Below are 27,098 nucleotides of genomic sequence, written 5' to 3'. Positions count from 1 at the left end.
GCGTCCCTGCACGTCCCCCCAGCAGAGGCCGGACCGCCCTGCTCCCAACCGTCCCTCCGAGAACGTCGGCACAGCCGACCGCTGTGGGCCTGAGTGACGCGTGCCCCTCGGGGCGGAGGCGCACGTGCTTGCTGCCCGTTTTTCCAGATCTGGGTTCCCGAAGCTCAGGGCTCCCCTCCTGCGAGGCAGCCGTATGCAGATGCCACCGGCCCCGGCCGCGTCGCCCTTGGGGAACGGACACAGAGGCTAACATGTCGGCTGCCGCTACGCTGCACGAAGCTTTTGTCCCTGAGCAGGAATCACGTCTCTCGACCAGCTCCACGGAACGGTGGCGGCTGACGTGCCATGGGGAACCTCAGACCCGCCCCGATGCCAGTCCTCAGCGGCGGCGAAGTCATGGCAACGTGTGTTGGGTCTTTCTTTTACGCAGCACCCGTCCCTGACCCCACACTGCTCGTCTGGTGTCGCCTCCCCTCCTTGGCGAAGGCCCTTTGACAAATCATTCTTAATTTGATCTTTTGCATGTGCCACATTAGCGAGCAATTTTTCGTGTGTCTCTCCCCTCTGGGCTTTGGGACCCGAGGACAAACGTGGTGTCCCAGGGGCTGGCACAGTGCTTGACACACAGTAGGAGGCCACCGCGCTGTTCGGATGCCAGGCCTGGCAGAGCAGGGAAGCCCCCACTACAGGCAGGAGTGTGGATCGGCCTGCTGTCCTGGCTGACGCCAGGGCCCCCTCATGAGGAAAGGGCTGGAACCCCACCACTGAGGGCCGGGGGCCACGGAACACAGCTGGACCTCCCACCGGAACGGAGGCAGAGCTGGTGCCAGGAAGGAAAGGGAGTGGGTGTGGTCGCCCGTTTAACCAGGGGATGAGGGGTGCTCTGGGCGGCGAGAAGGGCATAAGCAAGGTCGAGGATGTGAGATGGGGCAGGAGCCTCTGCAGACTGATCAATCAAGCACGGGATTCCCACAGGGAGAAGGGGCTGGAGGGCAGGCTGGGTCCAGCTTGATGAAGTGCCGAGTCACGGGCATCAGGCAGGGGCCGGAAATGTGTGACAGCCACCTGGGGTCAGGCAATACCACTAAGTGGCTGGAGCTGTCGTCTGGCAGTAATACTCATCAGGGAGGTTCTTCTTCTAAGGCAAATGGGCCCAATAAAATAGGACCCCAGGATAGACAGCGCGTGGCTTCCGCTGGGACAGAATTCTCCGGGCAGCTGGAGCCACGGCAGTTGTGATGGTCGGTTTCGTGTGTCCACTTGGCCAGGCTGCGGTGCCGGTGGTTTAAGCAAACGCTCAGCCAGGTGTTGCCGTGACTGGTTACCACTGCCTATGATCAGTTGCCTTTAAGTAAACGGGACCCCTCTGACAGTGTGGGTGGGCCGCACCCAATCAGTTGAAGGCCCCGGGGGCAACGAGCTGAGCTTCCCTGAGGCAGGAGGAATTCTGCCTCGTCACCGCACCAGCTCCTGCCTGAGCCTCCAGCCTGCTGGCCTGCCCCGTGGGTGTCACACGTGCCAGCCCTGTGATCGCGTGGGCCAGTTCCTTAAAACGCGTCTCCCCGTGCATGTGAACATGCACACGCACACGGTTGGTTCTGTCCCTCAGAAAGTCCGCCACCTCTGCTCTGGTCAGGCTGCTCCTAGGAGCCCCGCCCTGGAGCGGAAGTCGCCCGCAGCCCTCGGAGACGAGTAAACACACCACGCGCGCATGCCCGCGTCCCTTATTTCCTTGCGAATGTCCCCAACGTCCAAAGGCGAGTGAGTAACTGATGGCTCCATCACCAGACGGATTCTTGTGCCCCCATTAACAACATGCTTTACGAGAAATACAGAATGGCACGGGGAGAGGTCCCTGGTGTAATGCTGGCCTCGAAAAGGCTTTAAGATGGTTTTAGAGCAAGCTTTCTTTCAAGAATTTTGCGAAGGGAGACGGTACCTAATACATAAACACTAACTGGGGGTGGACTCGCAGATGTGTGTGTCTACGGACCCATTTCAGCTGTCCGGTGGGCACGGTCACCGCCCAAAGAGGCAGCGCTTGACCTTGAGGAGGTGCCTCTTCGGGAAGGGTTCCGAGTCACGGAGTCCGGGAAACTGCACGGGGCTGGGTGTTCCCAGCAGACGTCGCTCCTGGCACGCGTGGGAAACTGTGCAGTGAGGAAAGCGGCCACTTTAATCTTGTTTCCTTCCGTTCTCAAACACCCCTCTTTTTTCCAGAAACATCCGTTAGCGTCCGCTGGAATCAAAATTCACAGGCGTACGTTTTGGAAGTCGCGGCTCTGACGCGGCGTCTGGGTCCTGGCAGAGCAGGGAAGGGCGGTCCGGACGGTCCCGGGCGGTCCGGACGGTTTATGGCCCACGTGTAAGACACTCAGGAAGTAGCTGTTCTTGAGACTTAAAAAAACCCCATGTAACAGTCTCCTACTGTGAAAAGAATCTTATTTTTATTTCTAGATCTTCCTGAGAAGTGAGTATGGAAGGAGGCCACTACCAGAAAGGAGGGGCCTTGGCACTGGCCCCTGCAGTCCCCGGGGCCTGCGTGCGGACGTCACCACGTGGCCATGTGACTAACGCCTTCTGCCCCGTGGCCGCTGCTGTGTTTTTCCCATCGAGGTTCCTCTGAATGGTTTTCTTCTCCAAATAAATGTCTGATTCTGAGCCACTGACCCCGCACAAGCTTTCAAACCTACGCCCCATGGTGGTATCTTTACGACGCGTCGGGCAGTTCACACGGCAGTTCGCGTTGTCAGAGACGGAGGGGCATCTGTGAAGGGCATGACAACGTGACAGGCCTGCTGTGGCAGCCGAGGAGAAGGGCTCCTACTGGGGGGTCCCTGGAGAGGGACCTCAGGCCATTCCCAGTACTGAAGAGGCCCCGGCAGGTGCCACATTTACCCAAAGACCCGGCCTTGCCCTCGTCCTCATCCCGGGATGGAATACCGGTCACTGTGCCCACCGGAGCAGGGGACCTGCAGTGGCTTCAGCAACCGCGGACGCTGCCTCTTTTTTGTCCCGTGTTTTCTTCAGTTTTCTTAATAAACTCGGAGCCCCTGGGGTGGGGGTGACCAGTCCTCAGTCCTTTTGTTTCCCTAACAGCTTTATTGAGGTGTCATTTACACACCATAAAATCCACCTGTTTTAAGTTTACGACTCAATGACTTTGAGTAAATCTACAGAGCCACGCACCCCTCACCACAACTAGGTTTTAGAACCTTCCTATCGCCCCCAAAACGGCCTTCACGTCTCCCTGCGGGCGAGCCTCACTTCCACTCCAAACCACCCTAATCCGCTCCATCGCGTAGGTTCACCTTTTCCGGACGTTTTACAGAAATGAAACCACGCGCTACGCAGGTCTTTGGCTTCTGGCTCCTTCCACTGACGGCTCAAGCCTTTCTGTCCATTCCACGGACGACTGTGAAGTAAATGAAAACTGCAAACAAAAAACTCACCGGAGGGAGCGCTTTGCGCCGAAGTGATTTTTGGGCACCGTTCAACTAATTCAATGAAATTTTCATAACATTTCCACACGTCTATTGTGGTTCAGAAATACCTCCTGAGCAAGAGCAGGTGGGCTCTCCTGATTTTCAAAATGAACTTGAAATTGCTGAGCTTAAACTTTTGGAAATTAAGAACAGCCTGTGCCGGGCCAGATAAAAACCGGTCATTAACTTCCTAGAGTGGCTTAATGTGAATTAACACCTTGGTACCTTTACCCGTGAGCCCGATGATGAAGAGGCTGATTAAACGGAGGGCTGGAGAAGTCTCTTTCACGTGGCGTCTTCGGCCTACACTCAGTCTAACGCACACTGAAGAAATGTCTAAACCTTTTCTAGTTGGTTCTAAATGGGAAGAAAGACGAGAGAATTGCAGACATTCAAGCCAGAAGGGACTCCTGGTGGCCTTCTGCTCGACCTCTCCCTTTGCAGAGGACACTATGTTAGAAGAAGTTACGTGACCTGCATTGACCTGTCACCAAATGGGCCAGGAATCCTGGGTTTCTCACTGGGGTCCCGAGTGCGCCAGGCTGCCCCCTCTCCCGGGCAGCTGGTGTGGACATTCTAGTTTGGAAAGGATTCACGACCAAGGACAGCAGGACAAACGTCTAATGAAAACTGTCCCTGGATGTTTAACAAGGAGGGCCGTCTCTGAAAGACTGTCTGGAGGTCGGAAATCACGGGCTGTCTGTTCCCGGCACCGTCTCCACCATCTCCCCGCCCTCTCTCAGGGTGTCCAGAGTCACTTTGGGAGGTGGGCAGCTCTGATTTTTCTGGAAATGAGTCAGCAGATACAGGCAAAGCCTGGCCAGTCCCGGGGCTGCCTCACCAGGTCTGCATTTGGGGAAAGGGCTGGGGTTTGAAGGTGGGGTTGTGGGGGCAGGCGGTCTGGGGGAGGCTGGCAGGAGGAGGCCGGCTCTGCTGGTCCAGGCGGGAGGCGCTGATGGTGAAGGTCTTGGGATAGCCTGAGGCGGGACCCCAGGCCTCGGGAAGGTGAGCAAGGTAGAAGGCCTTTTACCAAAACAGGGATGAGGCAGAGATCCAGTGCAATCTGGGCCCAGGGACCCAGTCACCAAGCACACCATTTACTGCCCCAGGTGTTACAGGTGGGGCTTCACACTCTTCCAGAGCTCGGGATAGACAGGTGATGCACACATTCTCCTCTCCAGGGTGCGGATGAGGACACCAAGGTCCGGAGAAAGGACTTGCCCAAGGTCACACAGCTGGTAAGCGGGGAGCCAGCATCCGAACCCGGGTACTCGGCAGAGGCAGAAATCTTAATGACATGGCACTGAACTACTCTAACCTACAAAAGCCAGTGACAGAGCCGGGGAGGGCCCCGTGAGGACGAGCACAGAAACCACGGCCAGCCCCGAAGGTTTGCTTTACTATTCTTTCACACCTGCTTCCTTCGCCCGCTCGCCAAGGCTCGGGTCGATTTACCCAGGGTGGGCGGCTAAGGCTTACTGAGGACCACGAGGCCACCTCCACGAGGGTCGCAGGCCCTTCCCTGCTCCCTCTTAGCCAGCTGCGGGCTCCCGTGTCACCCGTCAGCTTCTTCCTGGACACGAACTCCCCGCACCCCTCCTCACACCTTGATTCCTGGGTGTCGGGCAGAGCTCTCGACCTCGCTCTACGTCCTGAGCACCTGGGGAGCTTCGCAAACTCCTCCATGTGCGACCCTCACTTCCGTCCAACTGTGGTCCTTGCAGGGGACCCAGCTCGGGAAGCTTTCGAGCTCCCGGAGGGTTTCAGCCGGCAGCCATGGCTGGGCGGTCCTGGAACAGCCACCTCAAGAGCATCCCCTGGACCAGCAGCGCCTGCCTGACCCGGGAACCTGTCGGAAAAGCACACTCTCGTGCGGGGCGGGGCCGAGGCCTGGAGTCTAGCAGATCCACGGCGGGGGGGTGGCCAGGCAGAGCCAGGCCCGAGGCCCAGAGACAAAGCGTGACCTGCTCTCCTCGCTGGCCAAGAAAGACACGTGCCAGGCACTTGGTGACTTCCTTGCTTGAAGCTGCTGTGCTTTGAGACCAGGACACTTTTATATGCAATTTTATATGCAAACGTGAGGTCTTCGCAGGAGACTAACTTCCGTCATCCGAGTGGTGACAGGTGTCTCTGCCTTGTCCTCCCCTCTGAGTCTCCGCCTAAGTCTCTGCCTCGGAAACGAGACTTTCTCCAGCTTCCCTTCGAACCTCAGAACATGCTGTCTTTGGCTTTTCGCACCTAAAAGGCCGGCGTATTTCTTCCCGTTGGCCGCTTTCCTGGGATGTAATTCGCACACCGTACAATCCGCTCCTTCGAAGTGTGCAATTTAACAGTTTTAGCATTTTCACACTTGTGCGACCACTACCGCCATCAATTCGGGAGCCTTTCGTCACCCCAGAAAGAAATCCCGTACCCTTAGCGGTCACTGCCCGTTCCCCGAGGCCTCCCCGCGCACCACCCCCGGCCGCCAGCCGACTTCCTCTGCTGCCCGTTCCGGACGCTTCGTATAGACAGAGTCCCACGACACGGGGTCTTGCGCGACCGGCGTCCTGCACCCGGCAGGTTTTCCAGATCGTTGGTGACGCCGCGTGGCTCGGCGTGCCACCTCCTCCATGCCGCCCGGTGACGCCCCGCCGAGCGGAGAGGCCACACTTGAAGCAGCTCCTCAGCAGGCGACGGACGCGTGGGTCACCTCTGCTTCTCGCTCCGGGGAGCTGCGCTGCTCTGAACGTTAGTGCCCTGGTTTCTCCTTCATGGAAACGTCTTCGTTTCTCTTGTGCCCAGGCCTGGGAGAGGAGCTGCTGGGTATGTGGCAACTCTGTTTCTCTCACCCTTGGAAGGGACTCGGCTTCACAGGTGTCCCTCGCCTGCACACGGGCCCTGAGAATCGGTCTATTTAAATGCGGCTCATTCTCATCACTAACCACACAGGTGGGTGAACGTGACATTCCGGACGCCGCCCCACCCGCACCCCTAGGCTACGGGAACGAAAAGAGAACCAGGTCCGCTTACAAAACGGGACACTGCGGCCTGGGAAGGGCCTGGCCCAGGGCTGCACGGCTCGAGTCCCAGGGCCATGGTCCTTCAGCGGGTGCCAGGGCTCCTGGCGAGGGTGCCCTTGGGGCGGCACGCCCATCTGGCGTTCTCATGCTGCCTAAAGAGCATGGTCACGTGCGTGTCTGGGCCACCAACACCTCCCTGGCCCTTCTAGGCTTCCGTCTCATAGACGTCTTACTAAAGAAAAACTGACTGAAATTTTAAACGGTAGAGAATTAAAAAATAGCGACGAGCAATAAATAAGACTAGATCAAAGCCCTACCCTCTAGAAATTCAAAATGAACGTCTGGTACGTTCTGATTCATAAGACGCCCCTAACTCATGTGACCGCCGCTCCCCGACGCTGCCTTCACAGTGGCACCATTTTCAAAGGCTTCGAAACATCTCACCGTGTGTACCGCGTACCGCGACCGCATATCTATTTTATATTATGTAAATAAATATTTACGTGTTAAAACAAGCAACTCATTTAATCACCTGTTTTGGCTTCTTGCTTTATTTAAAACTTTTCACTCTAGGGACAGTGACACAGTGAACACCTGTGCCGCTCGATCTCTTCAGAGATCCTTCGATTTCCCACAATAAACGTCAGGAGAGGCACTGCTGAGCCAAAAAGCATCTTGTTTTAAGGGCTGTTCGTACACATTGCCAGGTTCCTCCCGGAAAGGTTTCTCCCATTTTTGCTGACCAGCCGTGTGGGTGGGGAAGCGGGGGGTGGGGGTGGGCACGGGCACCTGTCCGTGGAACGAAGCAGCATCATTTTAAGAAACACAACTATCTTTTATACCCATTAGATGTCGCACACTGATTTGCAGCTAATTATTTGATTTCAGCAACAGCTACTCCGTTTCACAGGAATATACACCACACGCAACTTCCCCTTGCCAGACCAGCCAGCACAAGGCCGATGGCTGACCTTGAAAGTCCAGCGGCTGTGGTCTGGAACACAGGGCAAATAGCCCGGGATGGTGACTGCTCTTGGTCTTCTGTGACCACACCCGGAAATCGCTCATGACTCCTGAGTGTCACCTCATATGCACAGAGCAGGCATATTGCAAAGGGCACAGAGAACGTCTCTCTGGGACATGAGGCGGCTGCCCCCAAACTGGCCAAGAAATAGCACGTCCTTCTCTTCTTCAGGTAAGTACTACCCTCCAGCTTAAGCACCAAGATTTAGTAACATATGCTACTTTACACTACGTCATAAGACAACAATTGAAATGTCTTTCCAGAAACAGCCTTCTTGTCTGTCTCAAGGGGCTGGCACTGTGCACAGTATCCCTGTAGATACTGATGAAACGCTCTGATCACTTGATTTTGGACACTGTAGCGAATACGACGTGTACACGGGAATTTCTTAATGAGCTTATCGAACTTAACCCCGAAGTATCAAAACTCTTAGAAAATTTTCTCCTTTAAAAGCGAAGTGATTTTTCCTTACTAAACTAATAGATGACATTTATTTAGAATTCAGACCTTTATGTAGAAAATTAGGTATTCAGCACGGTTACACATAATGCTCATTTAGTTCTCAAAATCATCCTTAGGAGGCTGGTACGATGATTATCTCTACTTTGCAGATGGGGCGATGAGGCGCGCAGAGGTCAAACCACCCAGGATATACAGCAAGTCAGCGGCAAACTGAGATTTGACCCTGGTTAGTTGAACCTGAGCCTGAACTTGAGCCACCTGGAGTCCATCTGACACAATCACTCAAATAATTACTGAGCAGCTACTATGTTTCCCATGGAACTTTGTGAAATATGCTATTATTCATATTTTCATTTAATACGTTTAGAACGGTATAGTTTGGCATCTTAGAACGGAAGTGTCTTTATCTTTCTCAGTTCGTCCGTTCCGTGTCCGCAGAAAAAATCTCCTGCGGAAGATACTGGATTCTTTGGGGCCTGGGGGTGAGTCGCCTGCCGGATGCCGGCCATCTGCGGGACAGAACGGACTCTGGCTCACGGGGCTGCGGCATGGGTTCGGTTTCTGGTTGGCTACCCCACAGGAGAGCTACTGGCATTTTGGGCAAAGCGACTCTTTCCATAGAGGCGTCAGGAGCTGTAGCACCCTGGGTTCTGAGGACTAAATGCCAGTCGCACCCCCGGCCCCACGGTCACTTCCAAATGCATCCCGGGCTGAACGCCACTGGAGGAGCAGAAGGCACGATGCGTGGGCTGTGGTCATCAGCAGGTTCCATGCTCAGAAGCCGTGTGCTCAGCTGCTCTTAGTTGCCGCCGGGTGACAAGTCGGCGAGCTCAGGCACGGCCCGAGGCGCTGGGTCAGACGGCAGGCCAGCACCCCCCTTCCTGGCTGTCCTCTTCTCTGATTTAGAGAGGTACCTCCTGCTTTCCTTAAGATCGTGGGGGTCGGTGCGCAAACATTCGGGGCAGCCCTTGGAGGTCCTTGAGGACAACGTCACAGGCGAGTCATCACAACTCTTCTCCAGGGTCGTCTGAATTTGGTCGTGCATGTTAGAGACGCTTTTTATCTGACTGGGTCCCTAAGACGGAGTGATGTGTATCTGGGTAAAGTCGCCAGTCTCCTAGAGCCCAGCTTCATGAAATTTCGTATCAGCTACAAATGACAATTATTTGAAGCTTTAATGCTGGGGCCACCATTGTTCTCACAATCAACTGCTCAGAGAAACCAGGGCTTTGCAGCCGGGGGTGGGGGGTGTGGGGCTGGCTTTGTCTCGCTGGCTGTGGGCGGTGTGCCCCCAAGCCCAGAGATCCTGCTCCGAAGCCACGACTGGACAGGCGGGGGCTCAGCCGTGCCGGGCGGCTGCTTAACCACCGGTCAGCGTCGCTGGGCACAGACGTGTGCCCCTTCTACCATTATTAACACGAGAGCAAACTGCGAGGGTTTTATGACGGAAATTACCTTGTTTTATTCTGCTGGTCATAAAGGCCCAGTGACCGAAGAGAGAGACTAAATCCCGTCATGGATGCTTGTCTTCCCCAGGCCGCCAGCTTGGGGGGGTCCTGATGGGGAGACCAGGCCCCCTGAACCTTCTGGCCTCCCAGGGGGGCTGTGCGGCCAGCAGGACCTGGGCTGGATTCTGGCGCCTGCACTCGCCAGCTTCCTTGTCCATCAAAGTGGGGAACGACGTTGGTTTGTCCTGTGGCCATGAGGCCATCCATGGCTGTGATGCGCCTGGCCTTTCACAGGTTCCCCGAGGGCCCTCGGCATCTGGTGGCGATTATCGTGGATTCGGACTCACTGTGGACACGGGGCACCATCTCCCACCTGGCCTCACTGTCCTTTGCTCTGTTCCCCAGTGCACGTTGTTTTGTCAATCCTGCCTGGAGCACATGCTGGACACGCTCCTCCACGAGCTCCCGTGACAGAGGAGGACACGGACGTGCTGGCCTAGCAGCCCCGCTGAGCTTCAGCCATCTCAAGTGCTTCTGCACCTCTGCCCAGAATATTCTTTGTGGAATGCCCGGCCCCATCTGCTCTCGAAAATTCCTCCCTGTCTTTTTTTTAAATTGAAATAATTCATACACTATAAAACCCACCTTTAAGTGTACACAATTCATTCAGTGGCTAATATTTAAATAATATTCTTTGTGGAATGCCCGGCCCCATCTGCTCTTGAAAATTCCTCCTTGTCTTTTTTTTTTTTAAATTGAAATCATTCACACACTATAAAACCCACCTGTAAGTGTACACAATTCAGTGGTTAATATTTAAATATTCAAATAAAAAATTAAATGTTTTTAATATTTACAAGGCTGTACAGCCATCTCCACCACGATTGTCACGGTCCCCCAAAGAAAACCTGTGCCCCTGAGCAGCCACCGGCTGTACCCACTGCCCCTCCCCCCAGCCCCCGGCAAGCACCAGTCCGCCTTGTCTCCGTGGACCGGCCTATTCTGGCTGTGCCGTACAAACGAACCACACAGTAGGTGGCCTTCGGCATCCGGCCCCATTCGCGTGGGGCTTTCGAGGTTCGTCCCCGTGGCGTGTGGTCCTCGCTCCTTGCGTCTGGGTAACATTCCAAGCAGGACGTATCACCTTCTGTTTATCCGTTTTCATTCGGCGGCTATTTGGTTTGTTTTCACTTTTTGGTTATTATGACTAATGCTGCTAAGAACACGCGTGTACCCATTTTGAGTGGACATGTGTTGTCGTTTCTCTTGGGTACGCACCTAGGCTAGGGTGGAACGGACGGGTCACAAGGTAACTCTAGGTTCGAGTTTTTTGAGGAGCTGTCAGGGTATTTTCCAAAGTGACTGCCATTTAAGCCTCCCTGGCAGCATGCGAGCCTTCTGATCCCCGACACCCGCCCCACCGGCCACTGTCCCTTATGATGGCCGTCGCGGGGGGTGTGGGGCAGTACCTCACTGTGGGTTTGACCTGCATTTCCCTAGGAAGTAGCGATGTCTGACGTACGTTCGTGTGCTCATTGGCTATCTGTATGTCTTCCTTAGGGAAACGTTGATTCACATTCTTTGCACATTTTAAAATTGAGTTATTTGTCTTCTGCTGCTGAGTAGTACACATTCCTTATATATTATGGATGCCAGGCTCTTACTAGATATATGGTTTTCAAGTATTTTTGCTCATTCTGCGCCTTTTTACTTTCTCGATATTGTCCTTGAAAGCACCACATTTTTAAATTTTGATGACGTATAATTGATCGAGGTCTTCTGCTGCTTGTGCTTCAGGTATCAAAGATGTGCCTGTTCGCTCCTAAAAGTTTTACAGCTTGTTTTTACGCTCGGGTCTTGGGCTGCTTTGGCGCTGATTTCTGTACGTGACGTGAGGGAGAGGTCCGACCGCCTCCTTTCGCACGGGCGCACCCCGCGGTCCCAGCACCGCGCGCTGAAACGACCATTCTTCCCTCGTCGGGTTGTCTGCGCATCGCTGTTGGAAATCAATTCATCGCAGACGTACGGGCTTATTTACTTCACCTATTCCTCTGATCTATATGCCTATTCTCACGCCAGTATCGCGCGATCTTGAATTACTGTCGTTTTGCAGTAAGTTTTGAAATCGGGATGTATGAGTCCTCTAACTTTGCTATTCTTTTTCAAGATTGTTTTGCCTGTCTGAGGGGGGTCTCTCGAATTTCCATATAAAGTGTAGAATTGGCTTGTCCAGTTCTTTAAAAAAAAAAAAAAAAAGCGTTTGTGATTCTGCCAGGGGTTGTGTTGACTCTACACATCGGTTTGGGAAGGACTGCTGTCTTAACGACATTCAGGCTCCCGATCCATGAACACAGACGTCTTGCCAATTTAAGTCTCCTTCGCTTTCTTTCAGCGATGCTCCGTAGTCTTCGATACATACGTTACATTTATTCCTAAGCATATTTTTCTTTCTGATGCCGCTGCAATTGAAATGGTGCCCTTATTTTTATTTCGAGGTGTCCACTGTTAGCGTGCAGAAGCACAGCTGAGTTCTGTGGATTGATCTCGTTTCCTTCATCTTCCTGAACTCATCGAATCAGCTCTGATCGTTCAGTGTGGATTCCTTCAGGTTTTCTATACACAAAAGCACGTCATCTGCAAACATCGTTTTACCTTTTCCTTTCTAATCTAGACGTCTTTGGTTTCTTTTTCTCGCTTATTTTCCTGGTTTGAACCGAAGCTGAATACAGGTGGTGACAGAGACTCCCCTGGACTCGTTTCTGACCTTACGAGCGGATGTTTTCAGTGCTTTACTGTGAACGACGGTGTCGGCTCTGGGTTTTTCACGGACGGCCTTCATCGGGCTGAGGAAGTTCCCCCCCGAGTCCCAGTTTGCTGAGAGTTTGCATCGTGAAAGGGCACCGAAATCTGTCAACTGTATTTTCTGCATCTCTTTGAGATGATCGCGTAGCTTTGTCGTTTGTTCCATTAGTGTGTTGTGTGGCATTGACTGATTCTCGTGTATTGAGCCGACCTTGCATTCCTGGGGGAAAACGACACTGGATCAGAGTGTATCATCATCTTGCACTGGGGCCAGATGCCGTGACACTCTCTGTGGGTGGCGGCCCTCGCTGGGACGGTACACCGGAGATGTCAGGTAAAAAATGAAGACGCGCACCTTGGTCTCAAGAAATGAAAAATAAAGTTCAGGGACCTGAGCTCAGACAGGGAGGGGGACTCCGGGCAGGGTTGTGGACATTTGTTTATACTGCTCGCTGTAGACCAGTGCTCCCCGAACTTTAATGTGCGTAAGAATCACCCAGAGAATTCTAACACATTGCTGGGCCCCACCCCAGGGATCCTGATTGGATGGGCCTGGGGTGAGGCCCCAGAATGTGCATTTCTAGGTGATGCTGAAATAAACCCCTCTACAGACACAAAGCAAAATAAATACGGACCGTAGCTCCTACTTAGCAGACTCTCTCCAGCACCAAAGGACTTCTCTCTCTCACTGCCAGCAGGAAAGACCAGGGACAAAGCTGGTCAAGTTTTCCAGGTAAAAAGGATCCCAGGAAACGTCGCAAATATTGTTTTCTTTTAGTATTAAATCTACACGATCCAGTGGGTGGACATGATGGCTCGTCTCACCTAAGAAAACGTTCCGGTTGTTAAAAAAATTAAAATTGCAGAAGATGCCGGCCACACACCTGCACTAGAGACCCTCTAGCCCATTCCACATTTCATCTCGCAGGTAACACACACGACCGTCAGGCTGTCTAAAGTACGAGCTGAGCGTTTCCAGCAGTCAGCGGAGTCAGGGACATGCACAGAGGGAGGCTCAGGTGGGAGGATGTGGTCAGGGGAAGGGCTGGGGTTCGAGCCCCCGGACCCTACTGGCCGAGCCGGGTATCCAGAGGTCTCGGCGCTATTTTCCATGGAAGCTCGTAGGATCAGCATCAACTACAGAGGATTAAGACTTGGGAATCATGACTGTGTGACTTAAAAAGTCAGATTCGCCTCACGAAAGCAGACTAAATGGATGATGCTTTATTCTTCTTCTTAAAGTTACCGCGAGTGAGGTTACCAGCTTTTATAAGCTGAAAGATAATGTAGTTATGCTATTATACATAGTATGCTTACGTCAATTTCATACATATATATACGTACATAGAAATGTGTGTGTGTGTATGTGTTGCTGCGTCTGACCGTTGGAAGTGGCCATGCGATGCTGAGCGGGATGAGGACCAGAGAGGGACCAGGATGGGTTTCAGGAGTCGGGTCCTGGGTTCGGGCGACCCGCCCTACAGTCCCGTTGGACCCTGGACAAGTGACCGAAGGACCTTAACTTCACGATCTTCACACCTAGAAAGCGGGGCTCGTGGCCGGTCAGAGGTCGGCCCCGTGCTCAGGAGAGGCACAGGGCGCTGGGAAGCCCGCACGCAGGCTGGTTCCTCTGACTCCTTCGTTACTGGGAAGAGGAAGGCGAACGGGTCCTCGGAGGAGAGTTTCTGCTGCAGAATGATCGAAACGGCACTGAAAGGAAGGACCCCCGCACGTGCCCTGCTGCTGGAGGGACCGCAACGGGGCGGCCGGTCAGAGCGTTCACGGGCCCGCGTGCAGGGCGCCTCCCGAGCGCCGGCAGGTTCGTGCGCACTGACTTCCCTCGCAGACGCTCACGGACGGACGGAGCCCCGCACGTGGCCGGGGCACCGGAAGCCAGCTGATGCCCGCTGATGCCTCGCGCTTCCACTGACCGGATAATAGAAATTCTTAAAAATAAAAAAAAAAAAACCACCAAAAACTCCTTAATTGTCTCCATTTCAGAGAGTAAACGCTAGGGATTTTCAGCCCGTGACAGCCCTCCCGGTCACAGAGCTGGCTCCCAGCTCACATTTGGTCTCCTGCAAGATCAAAGAAGCCGCCGGGCCCTGTGAGGCCCTAACGAGCCGAGAGCGGATCTGTCCATCTGGCTCCGAGGCAAAGGGCAGGGGCCGTTATCCTTTCAAAAGCTACCCTGTTTTGCTCACCTTTATGGAGACCCTTCTTAAATTCACCTTTCTCCTAACTAGAGCTGGTCCACCCCAGAGCTGCATCGCAGAGCGGGTGCGGGCTGAGCGCGGGCCCCCACCGAGCCCCCGGCCGCGGCGGCCGGGGTGAGTCGCCGCATCTGCCATCGGCCGCGATCCAGAGGTATGATTTTTGAGGCAGCGTCAACGCGCTTGGATCCCTCATTTGTACATTTCCCTAACTGCCTGAGTGTTTACGGTGGAACATTCCTGATCTGGGCGCAGAGCCCCACTAGGCGCGAGCGGATTTAGCGACGTGCTAACGAGGGCCACCCAGTGGAGAGTGGTCACTGGGTGCGTTACGGCGCTCGGAGGCATCCCAGGCTGGCCTGCCGCGGGAAGTTGCTAGAATACCTGAAGTGAACCCCGAGGTCCCCACGCAGCGGCTACATTCGCTGAGCTGCGGGAGTATGAACTTCATCGGCAGGAAATGTCACCGCCGCACGCAGAGTGCGCCTGCAAACCCCCGGCTGCTTGGAGTCTGCCTCCGGCGCCCCTTGCTCAGGACACTGTCCCTGCCCGGCCAGGAGGCCAGGAGGCTGGGCCGCTCTGCGGGCGAGGGCCAAGGCATGGCCGCCGACAGGCACGCCGCGATGACAGAAATTCACTCTGAGTTGCAATTAGTGGCACTGTCATTTTCGGGGGCTCCTGCCAATTAATTAAGCCTGTCAAACGGGAAAACCACGGCGCGCACATGATAATTTATATTGGAAGAGACGAGCCTCACGGAGCAGCACAGCGGCTTCCTCCGCAAACTGAATTCTCCCTCAGAGCCCCGAAATAAATACGGGAAAATCATAAAACAAAACAACGGAAAGCGTGTGTGGGGGGTGGGCCCGCCCAGGGAAGAAGAAAGTTACGCTGTCCTTGTGTGTGCCGGTCGCAGGCACAGAAGACAGACAGGCTGATTAAAACCCCCGGCGAGCCCCCAGCTCCCCGAACCCTCTGCGCCTGTCCGGAATGACAGAATCAGAGGAGTTTATTCGTACCATTAAGCCCCAGAGAACTTAATTGAAAGAGGAGCACAGCCCGGACCTTGACACGCGGGAGGTCACGGTAATTGCTGCTGGACACATTTAACATTAAGATAATCAGGCCATTAATTACCCTTTGGATCATTAAATCAGCCAGTTGCAAAATGAAATTTCTGCCTCTATTACTCACTTGAGAGACCACAGGGGTGGCCTTTAATTTATCAGTGAGCTTGAGCTACAAAGGCTGGGGCCGGGGAAGGGCAGGCGGGGAGGGGGGCAGGCGGTGGCGGTGCGGGGGCAGGGCGTCCGTCGGCCGTGCTCGGTGATCGTGGCAAATTAACTAGGTAAGATAACCTCCGCTTCCAAAGGCAGAAGCTGGGGGTATGTAAATAACTGAGCGCAGACAGGGAGATGAGAGTCTGCACGCCACTTAGCAGGATAATAAAGGAAATCATCCTTGATTATCAGTGCTAATTTGGACACTGCCGGTAGCTTGTTATGCGTGTTCTGAGTAGCATTTAATTAATTCAATTGCTTGTTAATGAGAGAAGTGACATGTGGGGAGCAGATGCCACCCGACCGCAGATGGGTTCTGGTCATCACTGCAAAGTCCTCTTTTTTTATTTTTTTCCCCCTATTTCTCCCCCTGCCCATTTTCTTTTCTTTTCTTTCTTTCTTTCTTTTTTTTTTTAAAGAAAGAAAATAGGAAAAGGTTTCAAGCATAGAGGAACACTCAAAAGAGACAAAACATTGACCTCGGCGGGCCAAGAACTGTTGAAAAATAATAAGATGAGACAATCCCGGGGCTGCGGGCACTGGTGTCCCCGAGGCCCCATTTGGAATAGGACATCTCCATGCCAGAAATTTGAGCCCGAGATTACTATATTGTGATCTTATGATCAAACCTACCGAGACAAAGACGTGGCCAAGTGGTACTGCTTTTAATATCTCAGAGTTAGCGGTGGGGATCCAATTATTTTCAGTTTGGATACATTTTCCCTTTATCAATATCTCCATGTGCATAAATAAGATGAAAGCGGCGTTCTGGAATCAAAGAGAAGCGGACCCCGGGTCACTGGGCGGGCCGTTCCGGCGACAAGTGCGTGGCCACACTCTCCCACGCAGACTCCCGACGTCCGGCTCCGAGTCTTCCTCCCGAAGTGCTGTCCTTTTATAAGTTCAGACAAGAGGGGAGTTGAGGTGCGCAGGTGAACTGGCGGATAATGGGGGGGAGGGAGAGAGAGAGAGAGAGAGAGAGAGAGACAGAGAGAGAGAGACAGAGAGAGAGAGAGGATGCTAATCGAGGGAAAGGAGTGAACGCAGAACCAGCTGCCTCCAGGCGGAACGGGAGGCGGATGCGACGTCGGCTGGGCCCGCGGCCTCCCTCACGGGCTCTTCGCGGACGTGAGAACAGCATTCTCCTCCTCTGGGCTCCTGCACCACCACGGACAGGCGACAGTGGCCGGTCCCCGCAGACCTGCACGGCCGGGCGCCCCAATGCCGAGACATGAAGCTGGGAGACGAAGGGAGGGAAGCTGCCAAGGGGCACGTGGCACCCGAGGGCTCTGCTCGGTCCTGGCAGGAAGTGATCCCCACGGCAGTCGATCCCGAAGGCTTGTGAGTGAACGGGGGTAACGCCCGCACGGGTACGCAGCCTGCCGGCCGCTGGGGACCACGGCGTGGCCGACGGTGGGGCGAGCTCACCGGTTTGCCAACGTGGCTCTGCCGTGTACTGCGCTTGTCAAAGTCCCAACCTCGCGGAGATGCACGAGGGATCCCGAGGTGGCGAGAGCACCGGACAGGTGGACGCTGAGCCGCCGCGGGTTCGCTCGTTCACGTGTCCCCTCGATCAGCGGGCGCGTGACTGTTTTACACCCTCCACCTCTGAGCTTCTTATTCTTTCACCTGAAAGGGTCACTGAGGAGCTTGGTGACATCTCTCTAAGGTCATAACCTGTGTCCTCACAGTGGACACAGAGCCCCGCCTGGTGGCTCCAGGCCCACATGTGTACGATGACAAACTACACGGTGCCGTGCACAGACTCACAGGCTGAGTATCCCGGAGTCCTGGCCCTGGAGACCACAAAGTGCCCCCCTAAACCCTGAAAACCTAGTTAACTCTGTCGCATTACGACCCTACGTCAGCATCCCCGTTTAAAATCAATATTTTAAGTGTGAGCTTAAATGGTATCAATAGCAATTAGAGAGAGGCATTCTGATTTCAGCCCAGATGTAGTTAATTGTTAAGGCATCGACCTCCTGCCCACGTTCCCTTCTCCAAATTAAACCGCCATCACGGCGGGGGACGAAGGCCACCCTCTTCCCTCCTGTGACGATAAATTTAATATCGAATGCACTGGAAAAAATAGCAGTTGTTGCAGAATCCACCCGAAAAGATTTTTTTCCTTCTTCCTGGGAGTAATTAAAAGATGCTCTTCCTGACTAACGATTGCTGGGTTAGGAATGGGAAGTCAATACGCGGCACCGTCGTCAGCTTCGATGGATCACAACGCTGTCCAAAGTCTGAACCGCCGGGCGGCTCTCGGGGTGGCTGAGACCCGGCAACCAATTACGGGTTCGGGGTGCGGGGACGGCCGCAGAAGGCCGCCAGCTGGTCGGAGGCGCCTGTCCTATCGCGCGCACAGGTCTGGGTGACTCCGATGCGGGGTGCTTTTGGGGGGCCGACCAGTCGCTCCTTTGCAGAAGAATCTGCTTTATTCCACATTCCCATGTTCGTGAATCAATCAATCTCTCTGTGTGCGCGTGTGTGTGTTTGGGGGCTGGAACATCACATTTCTAATTATATTCCACTGTCAGAATGAATCTTCTGAAAAAGATGGAATGGACCGAAGCTTCTCGGGAAACAGCTGGGCCCTTTTTCAAAGACTCCGACTGCATATATTGCACTTGGCTCTTCCTTGGATAGAGATAAAAATTTATTGAAATATTTCTTCTTAGTTTCACCTTAGGGCCACATTAAAAGCCCCCTCCAGCTGTTTCTGTAGCAATCACAGGTTTGGCAGAGAGACGCCGAGGGGTGGGCGGCGGGGGGGGGTGTCTTTCCTTCCTGTCTTGGGGAGGCAGGATCCTGACCAGGTATCGAGTCTCACATCCCAGACGGACGTTGAAATTCTGGCCCAAATCTTGAGCTTTTCATCTCTATTTGAAGCAACCGCAGGAGGTAGCGAAGGTGGCGGGTGTGTGAGTTACTGCATGGTTATACCACGATGTAATAACAACTATGTTACTATTGGTTCTCATTTCTACAGTGTATCTAAGGCTGGCACATGTTCCACTAGGACCACAGCCCTCCGTGGCCTCCTCGCCTCGTCTCCATCCCTTCCGGCGACACCGCTGGCTGCCTTTAGTGCTCTCGGGAACAGACGGACCGTACCTGAACCCAGACCGGCCCCGACGGCTCACTGTCCATCCACCCCCTGTTGCTATTGCTCCATCATCCCCGGCTCGAAGGCTCGCCCTGGCCCTGGCTCTGCCCCACATCCACATTTCCCACTTATCCGAGGGTCTGGCCCCATGGGTGACGCCTCGAGATTTCCAGACTCGCCCCCGAGGCATCACACTCCTGCGTTTGCCGAGGCCACTCCCACCCTCCAGGGTAAAAGCCCCTACACTCTTAGGCCTGGAAATCACCCCACATTTTAAAGCTCAGATGTCGCTTCTCCAGCGAAGAGGGTCTGGCCCCATGGGTGACGCCTCGAGATTTCCAGACTCGCCCCCGAGGCATCACACTCCTGCGTTTGCCGAGGCCACTCCCACCCTCCAGGGTAAAAGCCCCTACACCCTTAGGCCTGGAAATCACCCCATATTTTAAAGCTCAGATGTCGATTCTCCAGCGAAATGTCCGTGGAGCACAGCGGCTGCACGCACCCCCCCCCCCATTCTGTGGATTCTGCCCAGTTCCGGCGCCCTGAGCTGGCCCTGGGGACGGCCGCCACGCACTGCAGAGCCACAACTGACATTTACCGCTTCTCTATGAGACGGCGCTCAGTAAATATGTGTTGAGTTTAATTAAAAACAAAAACAAAACTCCCTGGGAGAATTATAAAAGGCAAAAAAAAGAACCATTCAACTCTCATATGTGTTTCTTTCTTAGACACGGACAGATTTCAGGGATCCCAGAGTCACCCCGGAAACACCAGGTGACCTGCCCCCACCCCCACCACCTTCGAGAGGAAAAGCAGCCCACGGCGCCTTGGGGAAGGACACATGACCAAAGGACAGGGGGTGCTTAACGGCGGCCGCTCGACTCGTGAGAAAGGAAGGCCCCGAAACGTCTCTGAAACACACAGGCGTGAGGTGCACGGCCCTACCTGGGACAGAATGGCGCACGCGCACGCGCCTGGCCACCGCATGGGAACACAACTGCACACACCTGTGCACACGGTCGTCGCTTGTGGCTGGGATGACATTAATATAGTCACCAGTAAAAAACTTAACCCACATCCTTCAGGAAGAAAACCAGTAAAATGCACCTAAGCCATCAAAAAGAAATTAACCCACATCTTTGTTTCCAATCATTCTAAAGGCGCCGAATTCTGACAGATGGAAAAACAAACCTTCTAATTCATGATGTTAGCAACAGCATATACATTCCTTTTACACAAAAACAGAAAAATGCATGAAGTTAATTTTCCAACTTTTTTAAACCGCTGTTTTCTGCACTCACGTGCAATCCAATTTCCACTAGTTTTTCGTTTTCAGACCCAAATATCCTTCAAAGAAACTATGTCTATGAAAAACTGGAGAGGAAAACAAGAATTAACCTTTTAAGAATGTTGTGAGTGGACGACCCAGCTGATTTCTGTGTGCTAAATCAAGACAAATAATTTTTTCAAGCGCGTCGATTCTCTGGCTCGTAAGAAAGTTGTCCGTGTTCACGTCACATGCCGCAGCTCGTACAGAAAGCCCCGCCCAGCACACCTCTGCCATGGCAAACGAGCTCACGCTGGGCCCCGCCCCAAAGAGAAGCAGGGCAGAGGACACAGCGGCTCCGTCCTCCGCAGTGAACCGGAGGTGGCGCCAGGGATTCGTTTTTGTCAGCGCTGATGAAGCGGTCCACCCACTGCCCGCACGTGACCAGCACACGGCGGGAGGAACCCCATCTCCGGTCCCTCCTGTGTGGCCCGACCGGAGCCCGCCCCCTGGACTGTCCTGCAGTCTGATCTCCAGCAGAGCAAACCAGAGAAGTTTAAACGGCGCTAATGTCTGGGGAGTGAACGCCGCAAGCGAACCCCACACCCTGCTTCGGATGTGGGGTGTGCACCCGCGGGAGCCTCTTCCTCAAAACCCACGGAGATGAATGGTCCTTTCCGCCACTACGAAGCGGGCGTCCTCCGAAGACGTGCCATTTCATCACCTCTTAGGTGCATTAAATATGCATGCGTACTCAAAAACGGTTTATAATAGCTGTAAATGAAAAATGAGAGACTAAACGGCCTCAAAATAAATGCGTTTTTTACACTGGGTAACAATTAACGTTAATGAGGAGTCACCATACATGACACCCTACTTGGTTGATTAAAAGTGTTAGAAATATATTTTAGAAAATTAAATTTATTTTGTTAGCATAAACTGTGTGTGTGCCTGAACCGACGGAGTAGATGCTCATCAAAGATGTAGGAAAAACAAAATTAAAGAATCAGAAGTTATAAATGGTGCTAACAGCACTGCTTACTCCTATCGGAAATGGATTAATTAACGTGACATATTTATAAGGTTAGAAGCTCAATGCATTTCTAAGAGGGGGAGCAGAGTCCCCACGGTGTAAAAATAAACAGAAAAAATTAAGGATTCTGAGTTGTCCACGTCTGTCGAAGACCCATTTTAAATACAGACCTTCCTGTGCTGGTCTGACCAGTGTTCCTGCAGGTCGGCAGGGCAGGTGCACCGGTGGCTGTCACCAAGGTCATTTCCGGTTGTCTAACTGTTGGCAGGACTCCCCGGAGACACAGCCCTTCCCACAGTCCTACCTTGTGGAGTCCACCGAGGGCTTCGTCCGCCCCTGGCTGTTCTCTTCCCAGACGCTGTTGGCCAGCTCGTTCCCAATGGATGACATCACCTTGATCAGCTCGATCGGCCAGTCGTCCAGGTCCAGGGATCGGACTCGGGAGAGGTGGGTGCCGAGGTTCCGGTGGATCCCTGAGCACTCGATACACATGAGGGCCCCTAAGTTCAAACTGGCCCAGTTAGGATCTGTGGGGAGAGGAAGAGGGTGCCACACGTGACCAGACCGTCCCCACTCACGCCACTGCCCGTAGGGTGTCAGCGACGGAGCGGCCCGTGGGTCGGAGCTCACGGTCAGAGTCCCCCCTGGAATCTCACAGGTTGCAATCACGTCCCAGCCAGTGCATGGTGCTGTTTTAGGTGTCTCAAAACACTGGACTGTCGACGGCTACTTTTAAATGTCTGGCTTTGGCCAAAGCCTTGGGATCTTGGAATTTCCCACACAATAAGATTCATTTCCCCACACTTCGACAGCAGCCTTCTCCCCGAGAGGACAGACGCGCCACGACAAAACACGCCATCCACTGTGGATGGCGGCCCCTGCTGGCGGGTGTGGCGAGGGCCAGCCGGGTCATTCCCAAAGACATACTGCCCCTCACACCTGCTTCTGCAACCACAGGCACGTCCACGTTCTCATCAGTCACATGACGAGCACGTGTGCGAATTCCAAAGCGGAAAGAGAGGCATACCAGGACGAAGAACTGTGGTTTTCGGTGATGCTTTTTCGGGGTAGCCACGGAAGCCACCCCCAGTTCTCCACTCCCCATGGCAGCAAGATGGTGGGCAGGGTCCCCAGGTGGGGTCCCTACCCAGTCCCATCGGCCCTGACTCGCAGAATGAATGGCAATGTGCCTCTGTGATCCTACGCCAAGGACAAGGAATGAGTTCAGAGACGAGCCTAGGCCCCCCGAGCTGGATCACACACCGTGGGGTGATGTCAGTCGGCTGAGAACGTGAGCCCAAGGCCGGCTTCACACTGGAATGTATGGCTCATCTGTGGAGATGGGGCTGACACTGACCGTCAATGGCTTTCGAGTCATCCGGGGACAACTGATGTTTACTCTGGGGACACCTGAAGAGTCAACAACAACGACAGAAGTCCCCAGGCAACTGACATGCTTATTTCGGGTCATTCCATAGACGGCAGAGGACCAGGAATGGCTGTACGCTGACCCGCCGGACACCAGGCAGCCACTAGCGCAATGTCTGATTCGGACCCAGCAAGGTGGTGATGGAGACCTCAGGATGTTCCAGTTGGGAAGAGAAAACAAACGCCCCAAATAATAACAATAAAAATGAACACGGAAACACATACTTAACGTTGAGAGTAGTTGAAGGGTAGTTACAGGCCGCGTGGAGGCTGCGCCCGGGCCTCGCGGGGTGGGAGGGGAGGGGAGGCGTGGCCGACAGCGGGCAGAGGCCCAGCACGCCTCCACCTGGTGTCACCTGTCTCCACGCCCCTTCACAGCCGCCTCCTGCACTGGCCACCTCTGCTTCTGTGCCTCCCAGGGGCTGACGACCTGGCCTCCATCCCCACCATTCCCCTGGCACAGGAGAGACAGTCACCGGGCAAAAAACCCGAAGGACCCTGTCTGGCCATCATTTTATCCACCTTTTGGCATGCCGCCTGATGATGCCTCCTGATGACGCCGCCTGATGACGCCGCCTGACGACACCGCCTGACGCCGCCGCCTGACGACACCGCCTCCCGACCCTCCCCGATCTGTCTCCACTCATCTGGTTGCCCCATCTTTGTTTCCTTCCCTACTCCCCCCCCACCCCCCCCAAACCTGCCCTGCGCCTCAGGGGGGTGTGCGGGCGTCTCTTCTGATCCTGTGTTCTCCTCCAGGCAAACTTGACCCAGCCCACAGCTTCCCGTCACCCAGAGGCTACCCCAGGTCCCTCCGCCTGCTCCTCCCTGAGACGCGGGAGCGTTTGCATTTGGACACGATGCAGGCATCTCCCGCCAAGAGTCCACCCTGTGAACAGCGTCTTCCACGAGGGCCCCCTCCCATCGCAGCGGGTGGCGGGGGGCTCACGGCATTCAAGTCAGGACCCCGGGAGCCTGCCCCGATTCTTCCAACGCTCCTGACCGCCAAGGCCACAGTCCCCCAGCCCGGCCCCGCCCTGCTCCCACGCACCGGCAGAATGCGGGGCGCCTCCGCCTCCTGTCTGCAGCCTCGCCCTCCACTTCCCCGCAGTCCACCCTCCACACGTCAGCCAGGGGTGGACACGGCCGATCCGATCGTGTCACACACCCCACTCAAAACCCGCCGGCGGCTGCCACTGCCATTCAGAGCTGGTGTGGTGGGAGCGGACGGGGGAAGGAGAAGGGGGAAGGGACAGGCTCACTGTGCTGGGGACAGCGCTGGCCACTATGACAAAATCGGTCAGAGCCGGCAGCGACCTGCCGCATGGCAGGCAGGCAGGCGGTCTGCTGGAAACGCCATACCCACGTCGGGCGACCCCACCTTCACTTCCAACGGCAGGTCCTACGAGGGGGCAAACTCTGCAGGTCTGTGCGGCACACGCGGTGCGGGCACCTCCCCGAGTCACGTGAGAATTCCCGGGAGCCCCAGCAGTACAGGTGCAGAGGGCACGCGGCCCACAGAACTTCCAGCCGAGTTGATGCTGAGCTCCTCGTCCCTCACCACTCCCTCTGGCCATCACGTCTCCTCCACGCCCCCACAGCTGGGCCATCACTGAGTGCCGTGGCCAATACTTCGCACGGTGTCCCCACGGCCACTGCGCACATCTGGATCCCTGCGTGGCTCACCTGCCCTGTCGTGAGACTGTCTCGTCAGGTTTCAAAGCCCACCCCCCGCCACGGCACCTCCATGGGCTAGCTATGGACACGGCACCCCAACAGCCCCTTGTTAAGACTCAGAGCACTGTCCCCACCCCTCCCCTACAAGCCTCAGCAGCTCCGAGACTCAGCCCTGGTGCCGGAACTGAAGGTGACAGCCACGTGCAGGACACAATCTGATGACTGTGTGCAGACTTCTGTGGCACCAGCGGCACTGAGGGCGGGAGGTGGAGTTACTGTGACCCGTGACTGCCCCGGAGGACGCCGTGACCCGTGACTGCCCCGGAGGAGACCGATGGCTGCCAGGTGTGGCCTCTCATGAGCACCCTGTGGCTGGGGCCTCGCCTCTGCTCCAACAGGTGAGAATAACTTCCCGTCAACGTCAGTGCGTGAGCATCCCCACGGCCATTACCTAGTGATAGGGGGGACGCTTCTCCGTGTCCCGGCACTGGCATGGGAGCCCCGCCTCCTTAAAGCTCTGGACTGTCCCCTGCCTCTGGCTGTGGCTTTGGGCCCCTCAGGGTCCAGGGTGGCGATCTCCAGCGGGAGGGCCTGGGCTTGGTTCCTGGGACTGACAGCCCAGGGTGTGGCTGTGCCCTCCCCAGGCGGAGGATGTGGGGGCCGGGATTCCCCAAGTGTCCATGCGTCTGCCACACCTGTGGCAATCGGCCTGCCCTCCGGCCGACCCCTGCTCACACCTGTCTGACCTGCCAGACCCCCGGGGCACGAGGGACGCCTCCTGGCCATGACACTAGAGGGACCTGCAGAGGTCCCTACATATTCCCGCAAGAAACTGTAGATCGGGCTCAGGGGCCAGGAGGATGCATGAGGGAGACGCGGCAGGACAATTTCCCCAGACGGACGCGTTCACTGTGGAAAGCTCGACGGCCCCGATCACCAAAGAGACTCCGCGTCAAACCCTGGAACGCAGCCTTCTCTCCCCAAACACCCGAGGGAGTCACTGGGCTTTTCGGGACTCCCGCCCCAGACACGCAACGCGTCACGAAGCTTCGGCACCTCAGCGGATGTTTCTCACTCGACTTTCGAGTTCGTGCACTCTTTCTCGAGGAGACGATGTCACCCCGTGAACGGTTCCCCAGTTTCTGCGCATCTGGGGAGCTGTGACGTGCTGCTCTACAGACGGCGCTGTGACGGGCACCTCTGAGGCTGGGCCTTGGCCCCCGCCCACCCCCGGCATCGTCCTGGGGGTCACGGCCAGCGGGAGGGGACGTCCACCTCATCAACACTGTCTCTGTACGCTGCCAATCTGCCCCGTGGAGGCCCTCACAGTGCATCATCCACATGGGCGGGACACTTCCCAGCACTGTCCCCCGCACTGGATATGCCTTTTTATGACTTAAAATAAAAAAGCCTCTGTCACGTGTCGGCTACTCGAGTCCTTCATCTCGGGCCCCATGCAGGCGGAGCACTCGGCGTGACTCCTGCCACCCTCGCCGTCCTGTAACCTGGGACCTATCGCCCGAGCTTCAGGCTCTTTGTTTCCTGCCCCATAACAGACGGGGCCCACGGCAGCAGCGACTCTTACAGGGCTGCAAGGACCGAGGCGGACGGACGGACGGACACAGACGGGGAGGCCACTGCGACCCTGGCTCGGCCCGACGGCCCCGCCCCCACTTACTCTGGGTCTGGCAGTCCACGCAGTGCGAGTTCCCTCGGATGTTCCGTATCGACTGCAAGGCCATCGCCTCACTCTGGCTCGTCAGCCGGGACTGGACATACAGGGAGACACAATTGCGAGACGTAAGAGCTCCGAGAGAAACATGTGCCTCGACTCACAGCGCCAGGGCAACGTCAAACAGATCGGGAGCTAAGACAGGACGAGGGCCACTTCGAACAGCGGCTCCTCTTCCGAGGTCTTTAGGAAAAGGAATAACGGGCGGAGAATGCAACATACACACAGTCACACAGTGGGGACATAGCCCGTGTTAAGATTCACCAGATGAGACAGCGGGACGGGAGAGAAGAGCTAAGCCCGGATCACTTCTGCGTGAACGCGGACGAGGGATGAAACTGGGTAACGTGTTTTTATTGTCGTGCGTGCAGATTAGAGAATGGGAAAGACGTACTCTGCTCGTCTGGGAAGGGTTGGGCTTAATCGGCACCGTTACGATACACGGCAGGAGCCCACGTCCACAGCACGCTCCACGATTTGTCTGAAGACTCTCTCGGTTGCTACAGCGACAGGCACTGACCACGTGGGGCAGGGAGGAGTGTGAGTGCAGCTGGGGTGTTTATTCTTAAACCTCAATGTCAAGTTCAGGAAATACAGAAGGGGGACAGAGCAAAGTGAACATCCATAAACTGTGATACGATTCTCACGGTTAAGTCTGATTAACATCCTGACATCTGTTCTTATAGGCTTTTCCTACACACAGCTGTCTACATGTGAGTTACTTTTTAAAAAGCCAGCATAGTATCTCTTGTTTTGAAATATGCCTCTTCTGCCTAATGACACGTTGTCGCCTCTCAATGCCATCATGTATTCCCTAACGTCATCATTTTAAATCATCATTTTAAGCTGCATGATATTCCGCTTACGACTTGTTTCTGAAATTTATTTTGATGGTTGTTTCCAATTTTTCTGTTGCAAACAGTGCTGTAAAGAACATGCTCGTTCCTGAATCTTTGCTTGCATTTGTGATCACTGAGGAAGGAAGAATGTATTCCGGGAAGCGGAGGTGTCAGGTAGAAGGATACGTAACGGTTTTAAGGTTCATGAGGCATACATTTCATTTACTCTAATGGCTAAAGCCAAAAAATTTCAGAGGATGCTGAGAATAATAAGCTTGATTGTTGTATAAGAATTCT

General features: G+C 54.9%; 1 protein-coding gene across 1 annotated transcript in view; it reads right to left on the bottom strand.

Moving 5' to 3' along the window:
- Positions 1-10,395: 10,395 nt before the first annotated feature.
- The window catches only part of AGAP1 (ArfGAP with GTPase domain, ankyrin repeat and PH domain 1), a 432,072-nt gene continuing 415,369 nt past the window's right edge, over positions 10,396-27,098 (bottom strand). The window contains exons 16-18 of the mRNA XM_025045420.1: positions 25,909-25,999; positions 21,430-21,652; positions 10,396-12,443 (exon numbers count right to left, since the gene is read on the bottom strand). Coding sequence (XP_024901188.1) covers positions 12,389-12,443; positions 21,430-21,652; positions 25,909-25,999 — 369 coding nt within the window. The 3' untranslated portion in view covers positions 10,396-12,388. The remainder of the gene's footprint in view (positions 12,444-21,429; positions 21,653-25,908; positions 26,000-27,098) is intronic.

The sequence above is a fragment of the Pteropus alecto genome, unplaced genomic scaffold (genome assembly GCF_000325575.1).
Source record: "Pteropus alecto unplaced genomic scaffold, ASM32557v1 scaffold143, whole genome shotgun sequence".
Taxonomy (NCBI): domain Eukaryota; kingdom Metazoa; phylum Chordata; class Mammalia; order Chiroptera; family Pteropodidae; genus Pteropus; species Pteropus alecto.
The sequence above is the reverse complement of the archived record's forward strand: the minus strand, read 5'-3'. Positions and strand labels throughout refer to the sequence as shown.